At 44.5% G+C, this 19,076-nt stretch overlaps 1 protein-coding gene across 3 annotated transcripts in view; it reads right to left on the reverse strand.

The window, feature by feature from the left end:
• Window positions 1–560: 560 nt before the first annotated feature.
• Window positions 561–19,076, reverse strand: part of PIK3C3 (phosphatidylinositol 3-kinase catalytic subunit type 3) — a 242,291-nt gene continuing 223,775 nt past the window's right edge. For all 3 annotated transcript variants that reach the window (XM_088476575.1, XM_088476574.1, XM_088476573.1), the window contains one exon: window positions 561–1,110. In XM_088476575.1, coding sequence (XP_088332701.1) covers window positions 1,096–1,110 — 15 coding nt within the window. In that variant the 3' untranslated portion in view covers window positions 561–1,095. The remainder of the gene's footprint in view (window positions 1,111–19,076) is intronic.

Raw genomic sequence — 19,076 nt, forward strand, 5'->3', positions numbered from 1 at the left:
CAGCCGAGGGGGGGAGGGTTAGGTTAGGGGCACCCGGGGGGGCTTAGGGTTAGGCACCCCCCTGGGAGGTTAGGGTTAGGCTAGGGGGAGGGAGGGTTAGGCACACCCAGGGGGGAGGTTAGGGTTAGGCACCCCTCGGGGGACTTAGGTTTAGGCGGCGGGGAAGGGGGGGATTAGGGTTAGGCACAGGGGGAGAGGTTAGGGTTAGGCACCCTAAAGGAGGGTTAGGGGGTAGAATTAGATTAGTTTATACTTACCTTAGGGATGATCAGGATTTCCTCCTCTGTCGGCCTCACGTTGCCATGTGGCCGGTGATGATTCATACTGAATGCCGTAAGGACACATTTGTACATTATTGAGAAATATTCAAAAAACCTCTGAAATGAGATTCTGCCCTGGAAACATGAAGAGTTAATTTTTAGGTATTTGTGGATCAACGTTTTACCCTACAAATTTGAGAGGAAGACACACACAACATAAATATCACAGAAAATGAATAAATGCCGTAGTTCGGTATAACTCCATTTTGACCGACATAAAATAAAAGACGACCGTGATCATTGTGGGTATTATACAGAATTTATGATGTCTATCGTCCTCGCAGACGGATGCCGAGTACGGCGGTGCATTTCCTGTTTACATGAGCCATCATAGACTCCTGGTTTATGACTACCACTGGTTAATATTTAATGGCGCCCATTAACAGATAAGAGATTTCAGAGGGTCATACTGTAAATTGTCTCCAGGTATCTGGCCGAGGCCTGTTAGAACGTTGGAGGTAAGCAGATTGTTCTCGTCATGACGTGCAAACAACAGAGGAGTCCGCATTATCTCCGTAACTCCATACGTCTTCTGTATCCGGCTCATCCTTTACATTCAGCCTCAGTATCCTCATCTTCTCCACTGAAATAGATTTGCCAGAGCGCTGGCACTATAGTCATACATAAGATGTATGCGGTTTATGTAAGGCGTGCCGCGTACGGCTGAATACTTGGTTTGGGGGAAAATATTCTCTGTAGCCTGGAAAACACTCTTTGCTGTGAATGCACTTTCCAGTTTCTCTTGTTTTGGACGCTGAGCAGGAAATAGTCGCATTTATCTTCTCCAGTACTGTAAAGAGACAGAAAATGATAATCCATTACTTTCCTAAATATGGTTTAAATTACTTTGATTCTCATTTTAAAAGCTTAAATAAGCCTAAAGGGAAATTCATTTATTGACCTTTTCAAAAGGGAAGCATTTGCAAATGCAATTTAACATGTGATTTATATACTTGCAGCGGTGTTTTCTTGTGTATATGCTTATTAGAGTGCGTCATAGCAGCACTAAAGGATTAAACACCGATAACCCAGCCAGCCAGTCAGGGACCCCCAGAGGAGGAGCCCCCGCAAGGCCCTGGCTAAGCTACGGAGATCTGTACAGCGCTGCAGACACCTAGTGGAGCCATGTAAATATAACAATAATAATAATAATCTCATCCTGGTGAATATATCAGGAGAAAGGATTTGTTCCCTTGAATTCTACTTTATATAAGTATATATTATACAGGGCATTATTTTTTTATTATTAACAACAGTTTCTTATATAGCGCAGCATATTCCGTTGCGCTTTACAATTGTAAACATTAATAGGACAAAACTGGGTAATAACAGACAGATATATAGGTAGGAAGGCCCTGCTCGCAAGCTTACAATCTATAGGGAAATAGGCATTGATACACAAGGATAGGTGCTATATATTGCATTTTGGTCCAGCCAGAATGCAGAGTTGCATGATCCAGTCACACCGGAATGTCGGCCAAATGTCATGAGGATGTGAGAGAAAGACGATGTGTGAGGTTGTGTGTGGACTGTGAGAGGGGATGTAATAAGACATGGAAGCTATTAAGGTTATGTGGGTGGTTCTGGGATCTGATAAGCTTGCCTGAAGAGGTGAGTTTTTAGGGATCGCTTGAAGGATTGGAGACTAGAGGAAAGACGTATTGTGCGTGGTAAGGCATTCCATAGAGTGGGGGCAGGGTATGAAATGCTGACGGCCGGGAAGCCGTCTGTCAAAACCCCGATGCCGCAAGCCTGAACGCTGAAAATCCTGACTTGGGCTGGAAAGTACCCTAACCCTCCCCTCTCCCCCCCTAACCCTCCCTTAGTGGTGGCTAACCCTAACCTCCCCCGGTGGTGCCTAAACCTAACCCCTCCCCCTCCCCACACCCTAAACCTAACCTTTCCGGGGTGGTGCCTAACTCTAACCTCCACCCAGGGGTGCCTAAACCTAACCCTCCCTCCCTGCACCCTAAACCTAACCCTAAGTCTGTCTAGATTTCGGCGTCGGTATTTTGACTGTATCCCTATTATACAACCTATAAAAAGCCTATGGTGATGTACACTCTAATTACGTTGTGCTTTAATATAGTTCAAATAGATACAGTCCTAAATTTATTGACCAACATTAATAATAGTTAATGCAACAGCTATAATCTATCTACAACACACATCTCGTCATCGTACTATAACCTAGATGCACGATGGCACAGTGGTTAGTATCAATGCCTCCCTCCAACAAGCAGAGAGAGGGACGGCCCTCCTCATGTTCTATTGCACCTGCCCGTCTACCTTGTACACCCTGTGTCATTTATTATGTATTTTCCTAATATCTGGCGCTGTGCAGTATTACGCCATACAAACAAAAACTTACTAAAATTATAATAATTTTACAAAACATGGTGACTATAGCCCGATTCTGAATTGGAAGTGTCTGCGGCCTCTGCTTTGTACGGCTGGAGCAGCTTGCTTGCGACCATATGCTAAAACGAACATGTGCCCATCTATGCCGAATATCAGTGCGCCTTCATGCGGAAGGCCGGGCCGTCCATTATTTTTCCGTCCGCAAACGTTATCATTATTAATCGGGACTTAAGCCACATACACATGGGCCGATGAAGTGAACGATATCGTTCATACAGTTCAATATCGAGTGTATGCAAGACAGTGTTAACGATGCGCGCTCCCGCGGATCGTTAACAATATCTTTCATCGGCCGCACTTGCAGGCCAATCTGACGCTATCGTCAGATTCTGCAAGTTCAGGGATGCAGCCGGTGACGTCACTAAACGATATCGTTAACGATATCGTTTAGTGTGTATGCTCAATGTCGGGAATGACATTGAGCCCAGCAGGTGAGGGGACAACGCTGAACGATATCGCTCATGGAGCATATCGTTCTGTGTGTACGCGGCTTTACATCCACCTCATGCTGGGTGCAAAAGAACCGTCTGAAATAGGCGCCAAATCTCAGTGCGCACGCCAGAGCCAACCACAGAAGTCCGTCTACACACTCGTGACGCTTCCACGATATGGAGGAGTACTGTGCGATCGCGTGTTAGCTGCCCAGATACGCCCATTAAACATAAACCGTGATCCGCCAGCGTACGGATCAACCCATCGCACTTTCAATCTCCGTCTGTGCACATATGCACTGCGAGGCACATTGCGCAGTCAGCAATTGCTTTCTATGGCTCATGCGCTTGCTTGCAGATATCCGATCGGATGTATTTGCATTAGGACTTGCGTCCGACTCAGGCCCAATATCCTTAGTAAACCTGCATTGTCCAATCATGTGATGCGGGTTTTGGTGCACTTAAAGGATTGCAGTAATAACACAGTACTCCCGCAGCTCGTGTCTACGACACCTGCTCACCTCGCTGGATTGAGGTGACCTCCCTGACTGCGCAGAGTAATCTTTACGACCCGAGAGTTTCTCTGTGAACTGTGATGTCAGACCTTTGTACCCTTCACAATAATAGGATATCAACGTGTCTGCCATATAAAGATACAAAACCAAATCTCCCACCCCCACACTAAAAGGTCATCTTCTACCCAGCGCACTTATCTGGAGGTGCAGACACACACAATATGTCAGATAAAAAAAAAATAACATCACAGAAGCTGCTGTTTAAAACGTATCAGGAAGAAGAACAAACTGCAATAACCCCTCGTACTATACGAATTAAAGTGACATCTAATGTACATTGCACATATGTACGGGAGATCCTGGGTGCAGATCACTAGACTCGGGAAGCCGACTGCCTATATACCGGCAGCCGGCTTCCCGACTGTCTTATCCCGGGCATGGGTGAAATGCCGGGCGTCTAGATGTAGACGCCCGCATTTCCCCGACGCCGGGAGACCGGCGCCCGGCATCACGACCGTAGTGATGCCGGGCGCCGCGAGCGGTCAGCTGCGGGGGGGGGGGGGGGGAGGGTTAGGTTTAGGGCTCCCGGGGGGAACTTAGGGTTAGGCACCCCCCCGGGAGGGTTAGGCTAGGGGGAGGGAGGGTTAGGCACCCCCGGGGGGGACTTAGGGTTAGGCACCCCCCCGGGGGACTTAGGTTTAGATAGCGGGGAAGGGTGTGGTTAGCGTTAGGCACCCCCAAGGAGGGTTAGGTTAGTGGATACTTACCTATCCACGATTGGGATTTCCAGCGCTGTTGGGCTTCCGCTGCGTCGCACTCTGCTCCTGTCGGGCTGCCGCTGACTGGAATCGAACCGCCGGCGGTATTTCATACCCATTCCCTAGACTCTTACTGCCAAACGATGAATACGATGTACATCCCCATAATACATAGTGATTATACCGTACAATGAGTGACAGGAGAGGCCGTTTATGGGTGGTAACAGGAGCTGGCCACTAGAAACGGGAGTGGAGGTGCGTACGCAGGCGTGTCTGAGTGTCCAAACGCCGTTTCAGAGGCGTGCATAATTAACAGGCAGTGTCATAGTACACGTCACCTGGCTGGTTTTTACACTGAAGTGCTCACAGTGCTTGCGGCAGGGAATGGTCAACCTCAAGCGCTGTGAATGCCCCTGATGGTACCCGATGTACCGATGGTTACATACACTTCCTGGAGATGACGTGGGCGTCTTAAGACAGGCTGGTGGGCGTCTGCATATAGAAAGTGAACAAACGCCAAGACATAGTGGGCGTGCTTATGCCATGCCATGTGATCACCTGCCTTGCGGGGTGTGTGCCAAATTTGCATACACTGAGAACGAGCGTACGCATCTAGCGACCGGGTTTGAATCAGGCCCCTAATATTACTGTTGTACAAATGGTACCAAATTTACATGAAGACCAGTTGGAATGACTATGTGAAATTTGGGACTTTATCCATCAGCAATGCTGCATCTGATACACTGTCTTACAGGCCTGCTTCATGTCACAGAGCCAGACGCTGCAAATACATAGCTAGAAAATGAAAAGCACTGAGATGCAGTAGCAGAAAGCAGTAATCAGTTAGCGGTCACGCTGCTGGACAACAGTCAACACGATGCATGTTTAAACACACTTGTCATGCCCCGACTGGCAGCTTCCTGGAGCGTTCAGAGCCTTTTACTGCTACACTATATCCCATGCTGCAAATCTAGCACATATGGGCCTGAGAAAGCTCAATAGATTGTATGCCGGTGTTCCAAGGACACCTTGGCAGAATAATTACCAGGAGGAGGATGGGGAAGGCCTGTAAAGCCTGTAATGAGCCACATTCTCTGCTACTCACTGGACAGTGAAACTTTGCATTATTATTGTCCGGCTCATGAATGACTTCCATTGCTGTAGTAACCTGGACCATTTTAAATGGTAACTCCACTGGAGGGGAGGTTATGTTTAGGCTGCGGGGTGGGAGGGTTAGGTTTAAGCTGCGGGGTGGGAGGGTTATGTTTAGGCTGCGGGGTGGGAGGGTTAGGTTTAGGCTGCGGGGTGGGAGGGTTAGGTTTAGGCTGCGGGGTGGGAGGGTTAGGTTTAGGCTGCGGGGTGGGAGGGTTAGGGTTGGGCTGCGGGGTGGGGGGGTTAGGGTTAGGCTGCGGGGTGGGAGGGTTAGGGTTAGGCTGCGGGGTGGGAGGATTAGGTTTAGTCTGCGGGGTGGGAGGGTTAGGCTGCGGGGTGGGAGGGTTAGGCTGCGGGGTGGGAGGGTTAGGTTTAGGCTGCGGGGTGGGAGGGTTAGGTTTAGGCTGCGGGGTGGGAGGGTTAGGTTTAGGCTGCGGGGTGGGAGGGTTAGGCTGCGGGGTGGGAGGATTAGGTTTAGGCTGCGGGGTGGGAGGATTAGGTTTAGGCTGCGGGATGGGAGGATTAGGTTTAGGCTGCGGGGTGGGAGGATTAGGGTTAGGCTGCAGGGAGGGAGGGTTAGGTTTAGGCTGCGGGGTGGGAGGGTTAGGGTTAGGCTGCGGGGTTGGAGGGTTAGGGTTAGGCTGCGGGGTGGGAGGGTTAGGCTTAGGCTGCGGGGTGGGAGGGTTAGGCTTAGGCTGCGGGGTGGGAGGATTAGGTTTAGTCTGCGGGGTGGGATGATTAGGTTTAGGCTGCGGGGTGGGAGGGTTAGGGTTAGGCTGCGGGTGGGAGGATTAGGTTTAGGCTGCGGGGTTGGAGGGTTAGGGTTAGGCTGCGGGGTTGGAGGGTTAGGGTTACGCTGTGGGGTAGGAGAGTTAGGGTTGGGCTGCGGGGTGGGAGGGTTAGGCTGCGGGGTGGGAGGGTTAGGGTTAGGCTGCGGGGTGGGAGGATTAGGTTTAGGCTGCGGGGTGGGAGGGTTAGGTTTAGGCTGCGGGGTGGGAGGGTTAGGTTTAGGCTGCGGGGTGGGAGGATTAGGTTTAGGCTGCGGGGTGGGAGGATTAGGTTTAGGCTGCGGGGTGGGAGGGTTAGGTTTAGGCTGCGGGGTGGGAGGATTAGGTTTAGGCTGCGGGGTGGGAGGGTTACGTTTAGGCTGCGGGGTGGGAGGGTTAGGGTTAGGCTGCAGGGTTAGGTTTTGTTGTGATCCTGAGCACCGGCATCTCGTACCCAACCCTTTACAACCATGGACACAATTAGATAAAGACAGACTATTGTTCACAACTTACAAGTGAAATGGCTCCCAGTGGAGCTCGCCACCAATATTCCTCATCACATACACACAAAAGCTAATTAGCTTAACGGTATGACTTTGGAGCGTGGGATGAAAAATAGAGTACTCGGAGAAAAAACAGACACACAAGGAGAGAACATACTAACTCAACACAGATAGGGCCCTGGTTGGATTCAAACCCATGACCCCGGTGATATGAAGCAGTCATGCTGACCACTGTGCCACCATGCTGAACATATTATAGTAATGGTTATCAAGTGCATAGTAGAAGCTTAGCTCTGTGGCTGCTTGAGCCCTCCCAATGTTTGCACTGCCCGCAGTCATCTCCATGTATATTTGTGAGTCACATGGTGGATGGCATGTCAGCACCCACAATAACTTCAGAAAGTTGCCTCTTATGACTGAGTGTAAGCATCACCACTCCCTAAACACTTTATTACATCAGTAGATCTTTCTTGGGAACTGAAACACTGTTGGACACTGGCCCAGGCCCGCAGTGCATGGATTGACATACCAGCAAAGGAATACATACACTCTCTTTAATTGTGTGTCATTCACAATTGTCGTCAGGCATTCTCTTACCTCCTGTGGCCTATTCCTGTCTAATGGATCTTGGAGCCAGTGCTTCTTCTTCTAAACCTAACACCCACAACCAGAACCCCACAGAGCTGCTCAGGAGGCACTTGAAGCCTTTACTCCCTCCACTTAGACCCAAATCCTATAATGGAGACACCTAGATCTGGTCAGGAGGAGCATAGAGCCTGCACTACCCTCTCCTAGACCAGACACCCGCAACTGGGACCCCCTAAAGCTGCTCAGGAGGCATCTGGAGACTGTAGTACACCTCTTAGACCCGACTCCCACAGCCGGGAACCCTAAGGCTGCTCATGAGGCATCTGGAGACTGTAGAACACCTCCTAGACCTGACTCCCACAGCCGGGAACCCAAAGGCTGCTAAGGAGGCATCTGGATACTGTAGTACACCACTTAGACCTGACTCCCACAGCCGGGAACCCTAAGGCTGCTCAGGAGGCATCTGGAGACTGTAGTACACCACTTAGACCCGACACCCACAGCTGGGAACCCTAAGGCTGCTCAGAAGGTGCCTGAAGTCTGTACTTTCCCTTCTTAGACCCGACACCCGCTACCAAGACCCGTAGAACAATGCAGGAGGCGACTGGATCCTGTCCTACCTCTCCTAAGCCCTACTCCCACAACCTGGACCCCTAGGGGTAAATCACTAAAGGTCAATATTAAACGATTTTAAATCAATCAGAATCGATGTGTTTCAGGGGCTAAATTGCACATTTGCTAACATTTAAAAAAACAATCTTAAAAAAAATTATTTGTTAGTAAATAAGCTGCTCAGGATGCGCCTGGAGCCTGTACTTCCCACTCCTAGACCTGACTCCTGTAACCGGGACTCCTAGAAAAGCATAGGAGTCCACTGGATCCTGTACTAACCCTCCCAGACCCGACTCCCACAACCCTAGAGCTGCTCAGGTGGCCCTCCTTTTATCAGCCAAAGATCTCAGCATTTGTATGATGTGCTTATAAGTTGATTGCAAAGTATAGAAGTACTTGCCCCACACCACCCACTTTTTGAAACCTTAAAATTTTTTATTTATAAAAGAAAAATAAATAATAATCTCTCTGTATGTGCTTTACCTAGCCGAAAATTGCACCTGAAATATCTGAAGTTTTGTATTTAACTAAAAAAGTCCATCAAGCTTTTTCAGCCCTCTTCATCGGGTTGACATTAAATTGGTGGTGCTTCTCTATCTATGCTCTATGTGCCATCAGTGAGTGAAACAAGTGTATTCCTACTCGAAAGAATGGTCAATGACTGTCCAGCAGCTCAACAGACTGCAGTCTCAACCTTGTAATTGAAATGTAGCATTGGCTGCTTACATCAGAGAAAATAATACTATACTGAACTTTCAAGCAGATCAGTAAGAGAATGTCAAGTTAGTGCTGTACAACGTGTATTATATTAATTGTACTATTTACCCCTGGTCCTTTAAGGGGAGTGTATAGAGTTAATTGTGTCTTTGTATCATATATGGTCCATCGCGGACGCATCCCTACTACAGATAAAGGCTTTCCTCGCAGGGGAACAGGACACAGGTTAGGTTTGGCAAATCGCTAGGAAACAAGTTCAGGAAGCAGCAGGTGAGAGACGGCAGAGGGCGGGGGTGTTAATGATGAGCTGATGATGAGAGAGGTAGTGAGATTGGGCCAACAGAGGTGCGTGCAGCAGACAAATCATTATTCAAACGCTCCCGTGTTAAAGAAATGAAAAATTCAGCCTGGAAAATTGATGACTGTGATCTTGTAATGATTAACGAGTTCTGCAAAAGAACAAAAAAAACCAAAACCCTACCAGCAAGTCGTGGGACGGACGTCCATACAGACGATAATCATTACAATGGCCACAAGCTAGGGGGCGCAAGGGTTCCAAACAGAACACAGATACACTATAACTTTACAGCATCCATTTGTAGGACCTATACTGTTTTCCTATATCCTGGAACAAGAATAGGTCTGTAATACTGGACATGAAGTAACGCTGTCACTACAAATAATGACATGTTGCCGATTTGCGCAGAAAAACGAAATTCACTGTCCTTAATTTAACAAAACAAAATGCTGGCGTATTGCTGAATCCAATTATCTTGTGATGAGGGTTCTTCTCCGCTTCCAATAATTACAACAAAACAAATCATTAAAGTGACTTGGGGGAGGGGAGGGGAGGGGAGGGGGGGAGGTAAAATGTGCATGCAGCCTATGATACGGTATATTCCTCTTATTTACTGTCTGGTAATGTTCCGTTGATGGCTTTGGATGCAACATTCCAGCTCTCTGTGTTGCCATGTAAATGAATGCAATGTGAACGATAGGTCTGTACAGTGAAGTATCATTTGCGCTTTGGTTATGAAGACATGTTTTCCACATCTAGCTTAACGAGCAGGGTAACGACTGAAGAATCTGTATCCTAATGGCGATCTGGCTCCCAGGCATTATCAGTGACATATATCTACAATCCATAGTCAGGTACAGCGGACAGATTCAGCAGAACGCCAATGTCAATACAAGCATCTGCCCGACAGGTGACTCATCCACTACGCTTCATATAGACAGATGATATATGTCAGTGATTACACCTGGAACATGGTGCACCATTACAGTATACACACAGATTTCCTACAGTAACCTACTCTAACAAGAACCCCAGCAGGGGTCTTATACGGATTTGTGTCCTCTAGCTATAACACAGCCTGAGAGGCTGCCTGCGAATCTGCAGCACTGATTGACATAAACCTTTATGTGCTGGCTTGTTTGTCCAACTAAGTGTTATCTCTCTCTACACACGGGAACCAATATGCTCACTGGTTCCTAGTACTGTCACTGGTTCCTAGTACTATCACTGGTTCCTAATATTGTCACTGGTTCCTAGTACTATCACTGGTTCCTAATATTGTCACTGGTTCCTAGTACTGTCACTGGTTCCGAGTACTGTCACTGGTTTCTAATATTGTCACTGGTTCCTAGTACTGTCACTGGTTCCTAATATTGTCACTGGTTCCTAATATTGTCACTGGTTCCTAGTACTGTCATTGGTTCCTAATATTGTCACTGGTTCCTAGTACTGTCACTGGTTTCTAATATAGTCACTGGTTCCTAGTACTGTCACTGGTTTCTAATATTGTCACTGGTTCCTAGTACTGTCACTGGTTCCTAGTACTGTCACTGGTTTCTAATATTGTCACTGGTTTCTAATATTGTCACTGGTTCCTAGTACTGTCACTGGTTTCTAATATTGTCCCTGGTTCCTAGTACTGTCACTGGTTCCTAGTACTGTCACTGGTTTCTAATATTGTCACTGGTTCCTAGTACTGTCACTGGTTCCTAGTACTATCACTGGTTCTTAGTACTATCACTGGTTTCTAATATGTGTGTGCGCATGTGATAGGGAATATAGATTGTAAGCTCCCCTGGAGCAGGGACTGATGTGAATGGCCAGATAATCTCTGTAAAGTGCTGCGGAATATGTGTGCGCTATATAAATAACTGGTAATAAATAAATAAATATTGTCACTGGTTCCTAGTACTGTCACTGGTTCCGAGTATTGTCACTGGTTCCGAGTACTGTCACTGGTTTCTAATATTGTCACTGGTTCCTAGTACTGTCACTGGTTAATAGTACGGTCACTGATTCCTAGTATTGTCACTGGTTAATAGTACTGTCACTGGTTTCTAGTATTATCACTGGTTTCTAATATTGTCACTGGTTCCTAGTACTGTCACTGGTTAATAGTACGGTCACTGATTCCTAGCTAGTATTGTCACTGGTTTCTAATATTGTCACTGGTTTATAATATTGTCACTGGTTTCTAGTATTGTCACTGGTTTCTAGTATTGTCACTGGTTCCTAGTACTGTACCTGGTTCCTAGTACGGTCACTGGTTCCTAGCTAGTATTGTCCCTGGTTTCTAATATTGTCACTGGTTCCTAGTATTGTCACTGGTTTCTAATATTGTCACTGGTTAATAGTACGGTCACTGGTTCCTAGTATTGTCACTTTTTTCTAATATTGTCACTGGTTAATAGTATTGTCATTGGTTCCTAGTACTGTCACTGGTTCCGAGTATTGTTACTTGTTCCTAGTACTGTCAATGGTTTCTAATATTGTCACTGGTTCTGAGTATTGTTACTTGTTCCTAGTACGGTCAATGGTTCCTAGTATTGTCACTGGTTTCTAATATTGTCACTGGTTAATAGTACGGTCACTGATTCCTAGTATTGTCACTGGTTTCTAATATTGTCACTGGTTAATAGTACGGTCACTGATTCCTAGTACTGTCACTGGTTAATAGTACGGTCACTGGTTTCTAGTATTATCACTGGTTTCTAATATTGTCACTGGTTCCTAGTACTGTCACTGGTTAATAGTACGGTCACTGATTCCTAGCTAGTATTGTCACTGGTTCCTAGTATTGTCACTGGTTTCTAGTATTGTCATTGGTTTCTAGTATTGTCATTGGTTCCTAGTACGGTCACTGGTTTCTAATATTGTCACTGGTTCCTAGTATTGTCACTGGTTTCTAATATTGTCACTGGTTAATAGTACGGTCACTGGTTCCTAGTATTGTCACTTTTTTCTAATATTGTCACTGGTTAATAGTATTGTCATTGGTTCCTAGTACTGTCACTGGTTCCGAGTATTGTTACTTGTTCCTAGTACTGTCAATGGTTTCTAATATTGTCACTGGTTCTGAGTATTGTTACTTGTTCCTAGTACGGTCAATGGTTCCTAGTACTGTCACTGGTTAATAGTACGGTCACTGGTTCCTAGTATTGTCACTGGTTTCTAATATTGTCACTGGTTAATAGTACGGTTACTGGTTTCTAATATTGTCACTGGTTCCTAGTTCTGTCACTGGTTAATAGTACGGTCACTGGTTTCTAATATTGTCACTGGTTCCTAGTACTGTCACTGGTTAATAGTACGGTCACTGATTCCTAGTACTGTCACTGGTAAATAGTACGGTCACTGGTTTCTAGTATTGTCACTGGTTCCTAGTACTGTCACTGGTTAATAGTATTGTCATTGGTTCCTAGTACTGTCACTGGTTCTTAGTATTGTCACTGGTTCCTAGTACTGTCACTGGTTCCGAGTATTGTTTCTTGTTCCTAGTACTGTCACTGGTTCTGAGTATTGTTACTTGTTCCTAGTACTGTCACTGGTTAATAGTATTGTCACTGGTTCCTAGTACTGTTACTGGTTTCTAATATTGTCACTGGTTCCTAGTACTGTCACTGGTTTTGAGTATTGTTACTTGTTCCTAGTACGGTCACTGGTTCCTAGCTAGTATTGTCACTGGTTAATAGTACGGTCACTGGTTTCTAATATTGTCACTGGTTCCGAGTATTGTTACTTGTTCCTAGTACTGTCACTGGTTTCTAATATTGTCACTGGTTTCTAATATTGTCACCGGTTCCTAGTACTGTCACTGGTTCTGAGTATTGTTAATTGTTCCTAGTACTGTCACTGGATTCTAGTATTGCCACTGGTTCCTAGTACTGTCACTGGTTAATAGTACGGTCACTGGTTTCTAATATTGTCACTGGTTCCGAGTACTGTCACTGGTTTCTAATATTGTCACCGGTTCCTAGTACTGTCACTGGTTCTGAGTATTGTTAATTGTTCCTAGTACTGTCACTGGATTCTAGTATTGCCACTGGTTCCTAGTACTGTCACTGGTTCCTAGTACTGTCACTGGTTCTGAGTATTGTTACTTGTTCCTAGGACAGTCACTGGTTCCTAGCTAGTATTGTCACTGTTTTCTAATATTGTCACTGTTTTCTAATATTGTCACTGGTTAATAGTATGGTCACTGGTTCATAGTATTGTCACTGGTTCCTAGTACTGTCACTAATTAATAGTACGGTCACTGATTCCTAGTATTGTCACTGGTTCCTAGTATTGTTACTTGTTCCTACTACTGTCACTGGTTTCTAATATTGTCACTGGTTTCTAATATTGTTACTGGTTCCGAGTATTGTTACTTGTTCCTAGTACTGTCACTGGTTCCGAGTACTGTCACTGGTTCCGAGTATTGTTACTTGTTCCTAGTACTGTCACTGGTTCCTATTACTGTCACTGGTTCTGAGTATTGTTACTTGTTCCTAGTACTGTACCTGGTTCCTAGTATTGTCACTGGTTCCTAGTACTGTCACTGGTTCTGAGTATTGTTACTTGTTCCTAGTACTGTACCTGGTTCCTAGTACGGTCACTGGTTCCTAGTATTGTCACTGGTTTCTAATATTGTCACTGGGTCCTAGCACTGTCACTGGTTTCTAATATTGTCACTGGTTCCTAGTACTGTCACTGGTTAATAGTACGGTCACTGACTGATTCCTAGTATTGTCACTGGTTAATAGTACGGTCACTGGTTTCTAGTATTGTCACTGGTTCCTAGTACTGTCACTGGTTAATAGTACGGTCACTGGTTCCTAGTATTGTTACTGGTTTCTAATATTGTCACTGGTTAATAGTATTGTCATTGGTTCCTAGTACTGTCACTGGTTCCGAGTATTGTTACTTGTTCCTAGTACTGTCAATGGTTTCTAATATTGTCACTGGTTCTGAGTATTGTTACTTGTTCATAGTACGGTCAATGGTTCCTAGTACTGTCACTGGTTAATAGTACGGTCACTGGTTCCTAGTATTGTCACTGGTTCCTAGTATTGTCACTGGTTTCTAATATTGTCACTGGTTCCTAGTACTGTCACTGGTTTCTAGTACTGTCACTGGTTAATAGTACGGTCACTGGTTTCTAATATTGTCACTGGTTCCTAGTTCTGTCACTGGTTAATAGTACGGTCACTGGTTTCTAATATTGTCACTGGTTCCTAGTACTGTCACTGGTTAATAGTACGGTCACTGGTTAATAGTACTGTCACTGGTTAATAGTACTGTCACTGGTTAATAGTACGGTCACTGGTTTCTAATATTGTCAATGGTTCCTAGTACTGTCACTGATTAATAGTACGGTCACTGGTTCCTAATATTGTCACTGGTTCCTAGTACTGTTACTGGTTTCTAATATTGTGACTGGTTCCTAGTACTGTCACTGGTTAATAGTATTGTCATTGGTTCCTAGTATTGTCACTGGTTCCTAGTACTGTCACTGGTTCCGAGTATTGTTACTTGTTCCTAGTACTGTCACTGGTTTCTAATATTGTCACTGGTTAATAGTATTGTCACTGGTTCCTAGTATTGTTACTTGTTCCTAGTACTGTCACTGGTTCTGAGTATTGTTACTTGTTCCTAGTACTGTCACTGGTTTCTAATATTGTCACTGGTTCCGAGTATTGTCACTGGTTCCGAGTACTGTCACTGGTTCCTAGCTAGTATTGTCACTGGTTCCTAAGATTGTCATTGGTTCCGAGTATTGTGACTTGTTCCTAGTACTGTCACTGGTTCTGAGTATTGTTACTTGTTCCTAGTTATGTACCTGGTTCCTAGTATTGTCACTGGTTTCTAATATTGTCACTGGTTTCTAATATTGTCACTGGTTCCTAGTACTGTCACTGGTTAATAGTACGGTCACTGATTCCTAGTATTGTCACTGGTTCCTAGTACTGTCACTGGTTAATAGTACGGTCACTGGTTTCTAGTATTGTCACTGGTTCCTAGTACTGTCACTGGTTAATAGTACGGTCACTGGTTCCTAGTATTGTTACTGGTTTCTAATATTGTCACTGGTTAATAGTATTGTCATTGGTTCCTAGTACTGTCACTGGTTCCGAGTATTGTTACTTGTTCCTAGTACTGTCAATGGTTTCTAATATTGTCACTGGTTCTGAGTATTGTTACTTGTTCATAGTACGGTCAATGGTTCCTAGTACTGTCACTGGTTAATAGTACGGTCACTGGTTCCTAGTATTGTCACTGGTTTCTAATATTGTCACTGGTTCCTAGTACTGTCACTGGTTTCTAGTACGGTCACTGGTTTCTAATAGTGTCACTGGTTCCTAGTTCTGTCACTGGTTTCTAATATTGTCACTGGTTCCTAGTACTGTCACTGGTTAATAGTACGGTCACTGATTCCTAGTATTGTCACTGGTTCCTAGTACTGTCACTGGTTAATAGTACGGTCACTGGTTTCTTGTATTGTCACTGGTTTCTAATATTGTCACTGGTTTCTAATATTGTCACTGGTTTCTAGTACTGTCACTGATTAATAGTACGGTCACTGGTTCCTAATATTGTCACTGGTTCCTAGTACTGTTACTGGTTTCTAATATTGTCACTGGTTCCTAGTACTGTCACTGGTTAATAGTATTGTCATTGGTTCCTAGTACTCTCACTGGTTCTTAGTATTGTCACTGGTTCCTAGTACTGTCACTGGTTCCGAGTATTGTTACTTGTTCCTAGTACTGTCACTGGTTTCTAGTACTGTCACTGGTTTCTAATATTGTCACTGGTTCCTAGTACTGTCACTGGTTTCTAGTACTGTCACTGGTTAATAGTACGGTCACTGGTTTCTAATAGTGTCACTGGTTCCTAGTTCTGTCACTGGTTTCTAATATTGTCACTGGTTCCTAGTACTGTCACTGGTTAATAGTACGGTCACTGATTCCTAGTATTGTCACTGGTTCCTAGTACTGTCACTGGTTAATAGTACGGTCACTGGTTTCTTGTATTGTCACTGGTTTCTAATATTGTCACTGGTTCCTAGTACTGTCACTGATTAATAGTACGGTCACTGGTTCCTAATATTGTCACTGGTTCCTAGTACTGTTACTGGTTTCTAATATTGTCACTGGTTCCTAGTACTGTCACTGGTTAATAGTATTGTCATTGGTTCCTAGTACTCTCACTGGTTCTTAGTATTGTCACTGGTTCCTAGTACTGTCACTGGTTCCGAGTATTGTTACTTGTTCCTAGTACTGTCACTGGTTTCTAGTACTGTCACTGGTTCTGAGTATTGTTACTTGTTCCTAGTACTGTCACTGGTTAGTAGTATTGTCACTGGTTCCTAGTATTGTTACTTGTTCCTAGTACTGTTACTGGTTTCTAATATTGTCACTGGTTCCTAGTACTGTCACTGATTCTGAGTATTGTTACTTGTTCCTAGTACGGTCACTGGTTCCTAGCTAGTATTGTCACTGGTTCCTAGTACTGTCACAGGTTCCTAAGATTGTCATTGGTTCCGAGTATTGTTACTTGTTCCTAGTACTGTCAATGGTTCCTAGTACTGTCACTGGTTCTGAGTATTGTTACTTGTTCCTAGTACTGTCACTGGTTCTGAGTATTGTTACTTGTTCCTAGTACTGTCACTGGTTCTGAGTATTGTTACTTGTTCCAAGTACGGTCACTGGTTCCTAGCTAGTATTGTCACTGGTTAATAGTATTGTCATTGGTTCCTAGTACTGTCACTGGTTCCTAGAATTGTCACTGGTTTCTAATATTGTCACTGGTTCCTAGTACTGTCACTGGTTAATGGTATTGTAACTGGTTCCTAGTACTGTCACTGGTTTGTAAGATTGTAACTGGTTCCCAACACTGTCACTGGGTCCTAGTATTGTTACTGGTTCCTAGTACTGTTATTATTACCTGTTATTTATCTAGCGGACACATATCTAGTACTGATTGCTCCAAATTTATTCTGCAGCAGGACAACGACCCCAAACATACAGCCAATGTCATTAAGAAGTATCTTCACCGTAAAGGAGTCCTGGAAGTGATGATATGGCCCCCACAGAACTCTGATCTCATCATCATCGAGTCTGTTTGGGATTACATGAGACAGGAGGATTTCAGCAAGCCTATATCTACAGAAGACCTGTGGTTAGTTCTCCAAGATGTTTGGAACAGCCTCCATGCAGAGTTCCTTCAAAAACTGTGTGCAAGTGTACCTAGGAGAATTTATGCTATTTTGAATGCAGAGGGTGGTCACACCAAATATTGATTTGATTTAGATTTCTCTTCTGGTCATTCACTTTGCATTTTAATTGAAAAAAAAAAACCTTTTAATTTTGAAAGCATTCTCACTTTGCAGCATTTTTTCCACACCTGCCTAAAACTTATGCACAGTACTGTGTGTGTGTGAGTATATATATATATATATATATATATATATATATATACACACACACAGTCAGGTGCATAAATACTGGGACATTGACAGAATTTTCATATTTTGGCCTCTATTCACCACCACAATGGCTTTGAACTGAAACAAACAAGATGTGCTTTAACTGCAGACTTTCAAATTTAATTTGAGGGTGATTACATCCAAATCAGGTGAACGGTGTAGGATTTACAACGGTTTCTATATGTGTCTCCCACTTTTTAAGGGGCCAAAAGTAATGGGACAAACAATCCTAAAATATGAAAATTCTGTCAATGTCCCAATATTTATGCACCTGACTGTGTATATATATATATATATATATATATATGTATGTATATATATATATATATACACACATATATATATATATATATATATATATATATACACACACACACACACACACACATTTCCCCATGCATAATGTGCATGTTGAGACAACAATCTATTGATAAGTTCACTGCAGTTTACACTAAACGATAGATGCAGATAATAAAGTAGTAAAACACAGGGGGGCAAATTCAATTTGTAGCCACGTGCCGATGGAACTGTGTGGAAATGCTTATAGAGCGTGGTTCAATTCAATGTGATGTAGAATAGCCCAGGGACGGAGCTCCCAGAGCTAATCAATTCAGCTCGCTGTTAAGTCAAAGTGTTTAGTCGCGAGAACCGGCATTCTCCAACTAAAGTGCCGGCCCCGCGGGAGGGTGCGAGAAGAAATCCTTTAGCCCACCCAAACATCGCGTTTAACTGAAAAGCTTCGGGAGCTCCCTCCACGGGCTATTCAACATTGCATTGAATGGCCCCCATAGTGGCGGCACATAGCGACTGTAATATCACTCACTGTACCTCATTCTCCCGTAGTGGAGCGCTGTAAAATGAGCAAGTTGGACCGCTCTAAGTATTGTGATGTACACAGCGTATTATCACTCCATCCTGAATTGCCACCTGCAGTATCTGTGGCCTGAGTAGAGGTAACAATCAGTCACTTACAGAATAAGCACACATGGATGAGAGCAGCAGGAAAGCCCAAGTGACTGGCAGTTACCTCCGTGCAGACAACAAATGCTGTTTTGCGTAATTAAATAATAACAACAAAAGGTATAATTTAGGGGGAGCGGAGGGGCATGCGACCTGTTGTTAAAATGTGAATCTTCTGCAAGTGTCAGCCATGTGTTATTCTCTGCGAGTGACTGTACCTGAGCTCAAATAACGGATGCTGCCAAATCGTTCACTTACAGTAAGTCAGCACATTAACACGGTCATTTTATCTGCAGAGCCCAGTACACATGAGCTGGGTACATCAATCTGACCTGCGTAGTATGATTCTTTTATGGTGCCATCTTGTGGCAGGCAATAGTATTGCAGGGAAGTTCCCAATTCTGCTTTGGGAAACACAGTTGATGTGATCTGATGAGTTTACATAGCAGCAGGCACGCATACAAGTAACCACATCCTCCAGCACTAGAAGACAATACGCGACTCACCATGCCTTTAATTGTCAGGGCGTGCTGTGACTTGTAGTTCTGCCGAGGATATTGCAGCACA

This window comes from Taudactylus pleione, unplaced genomic scaffold, assembly GCF_031769625.1.
Source record: "Taudactylus pleione unplaced genomic scaffold, aTauple2 ptg000189l, whole genome shotgun sequence".
NCBI lineage: Eukaryota > Metazoa > Chordata > Amphibia > Anura > Myobatrachidae > Taudactylus > Taudactylus pleione.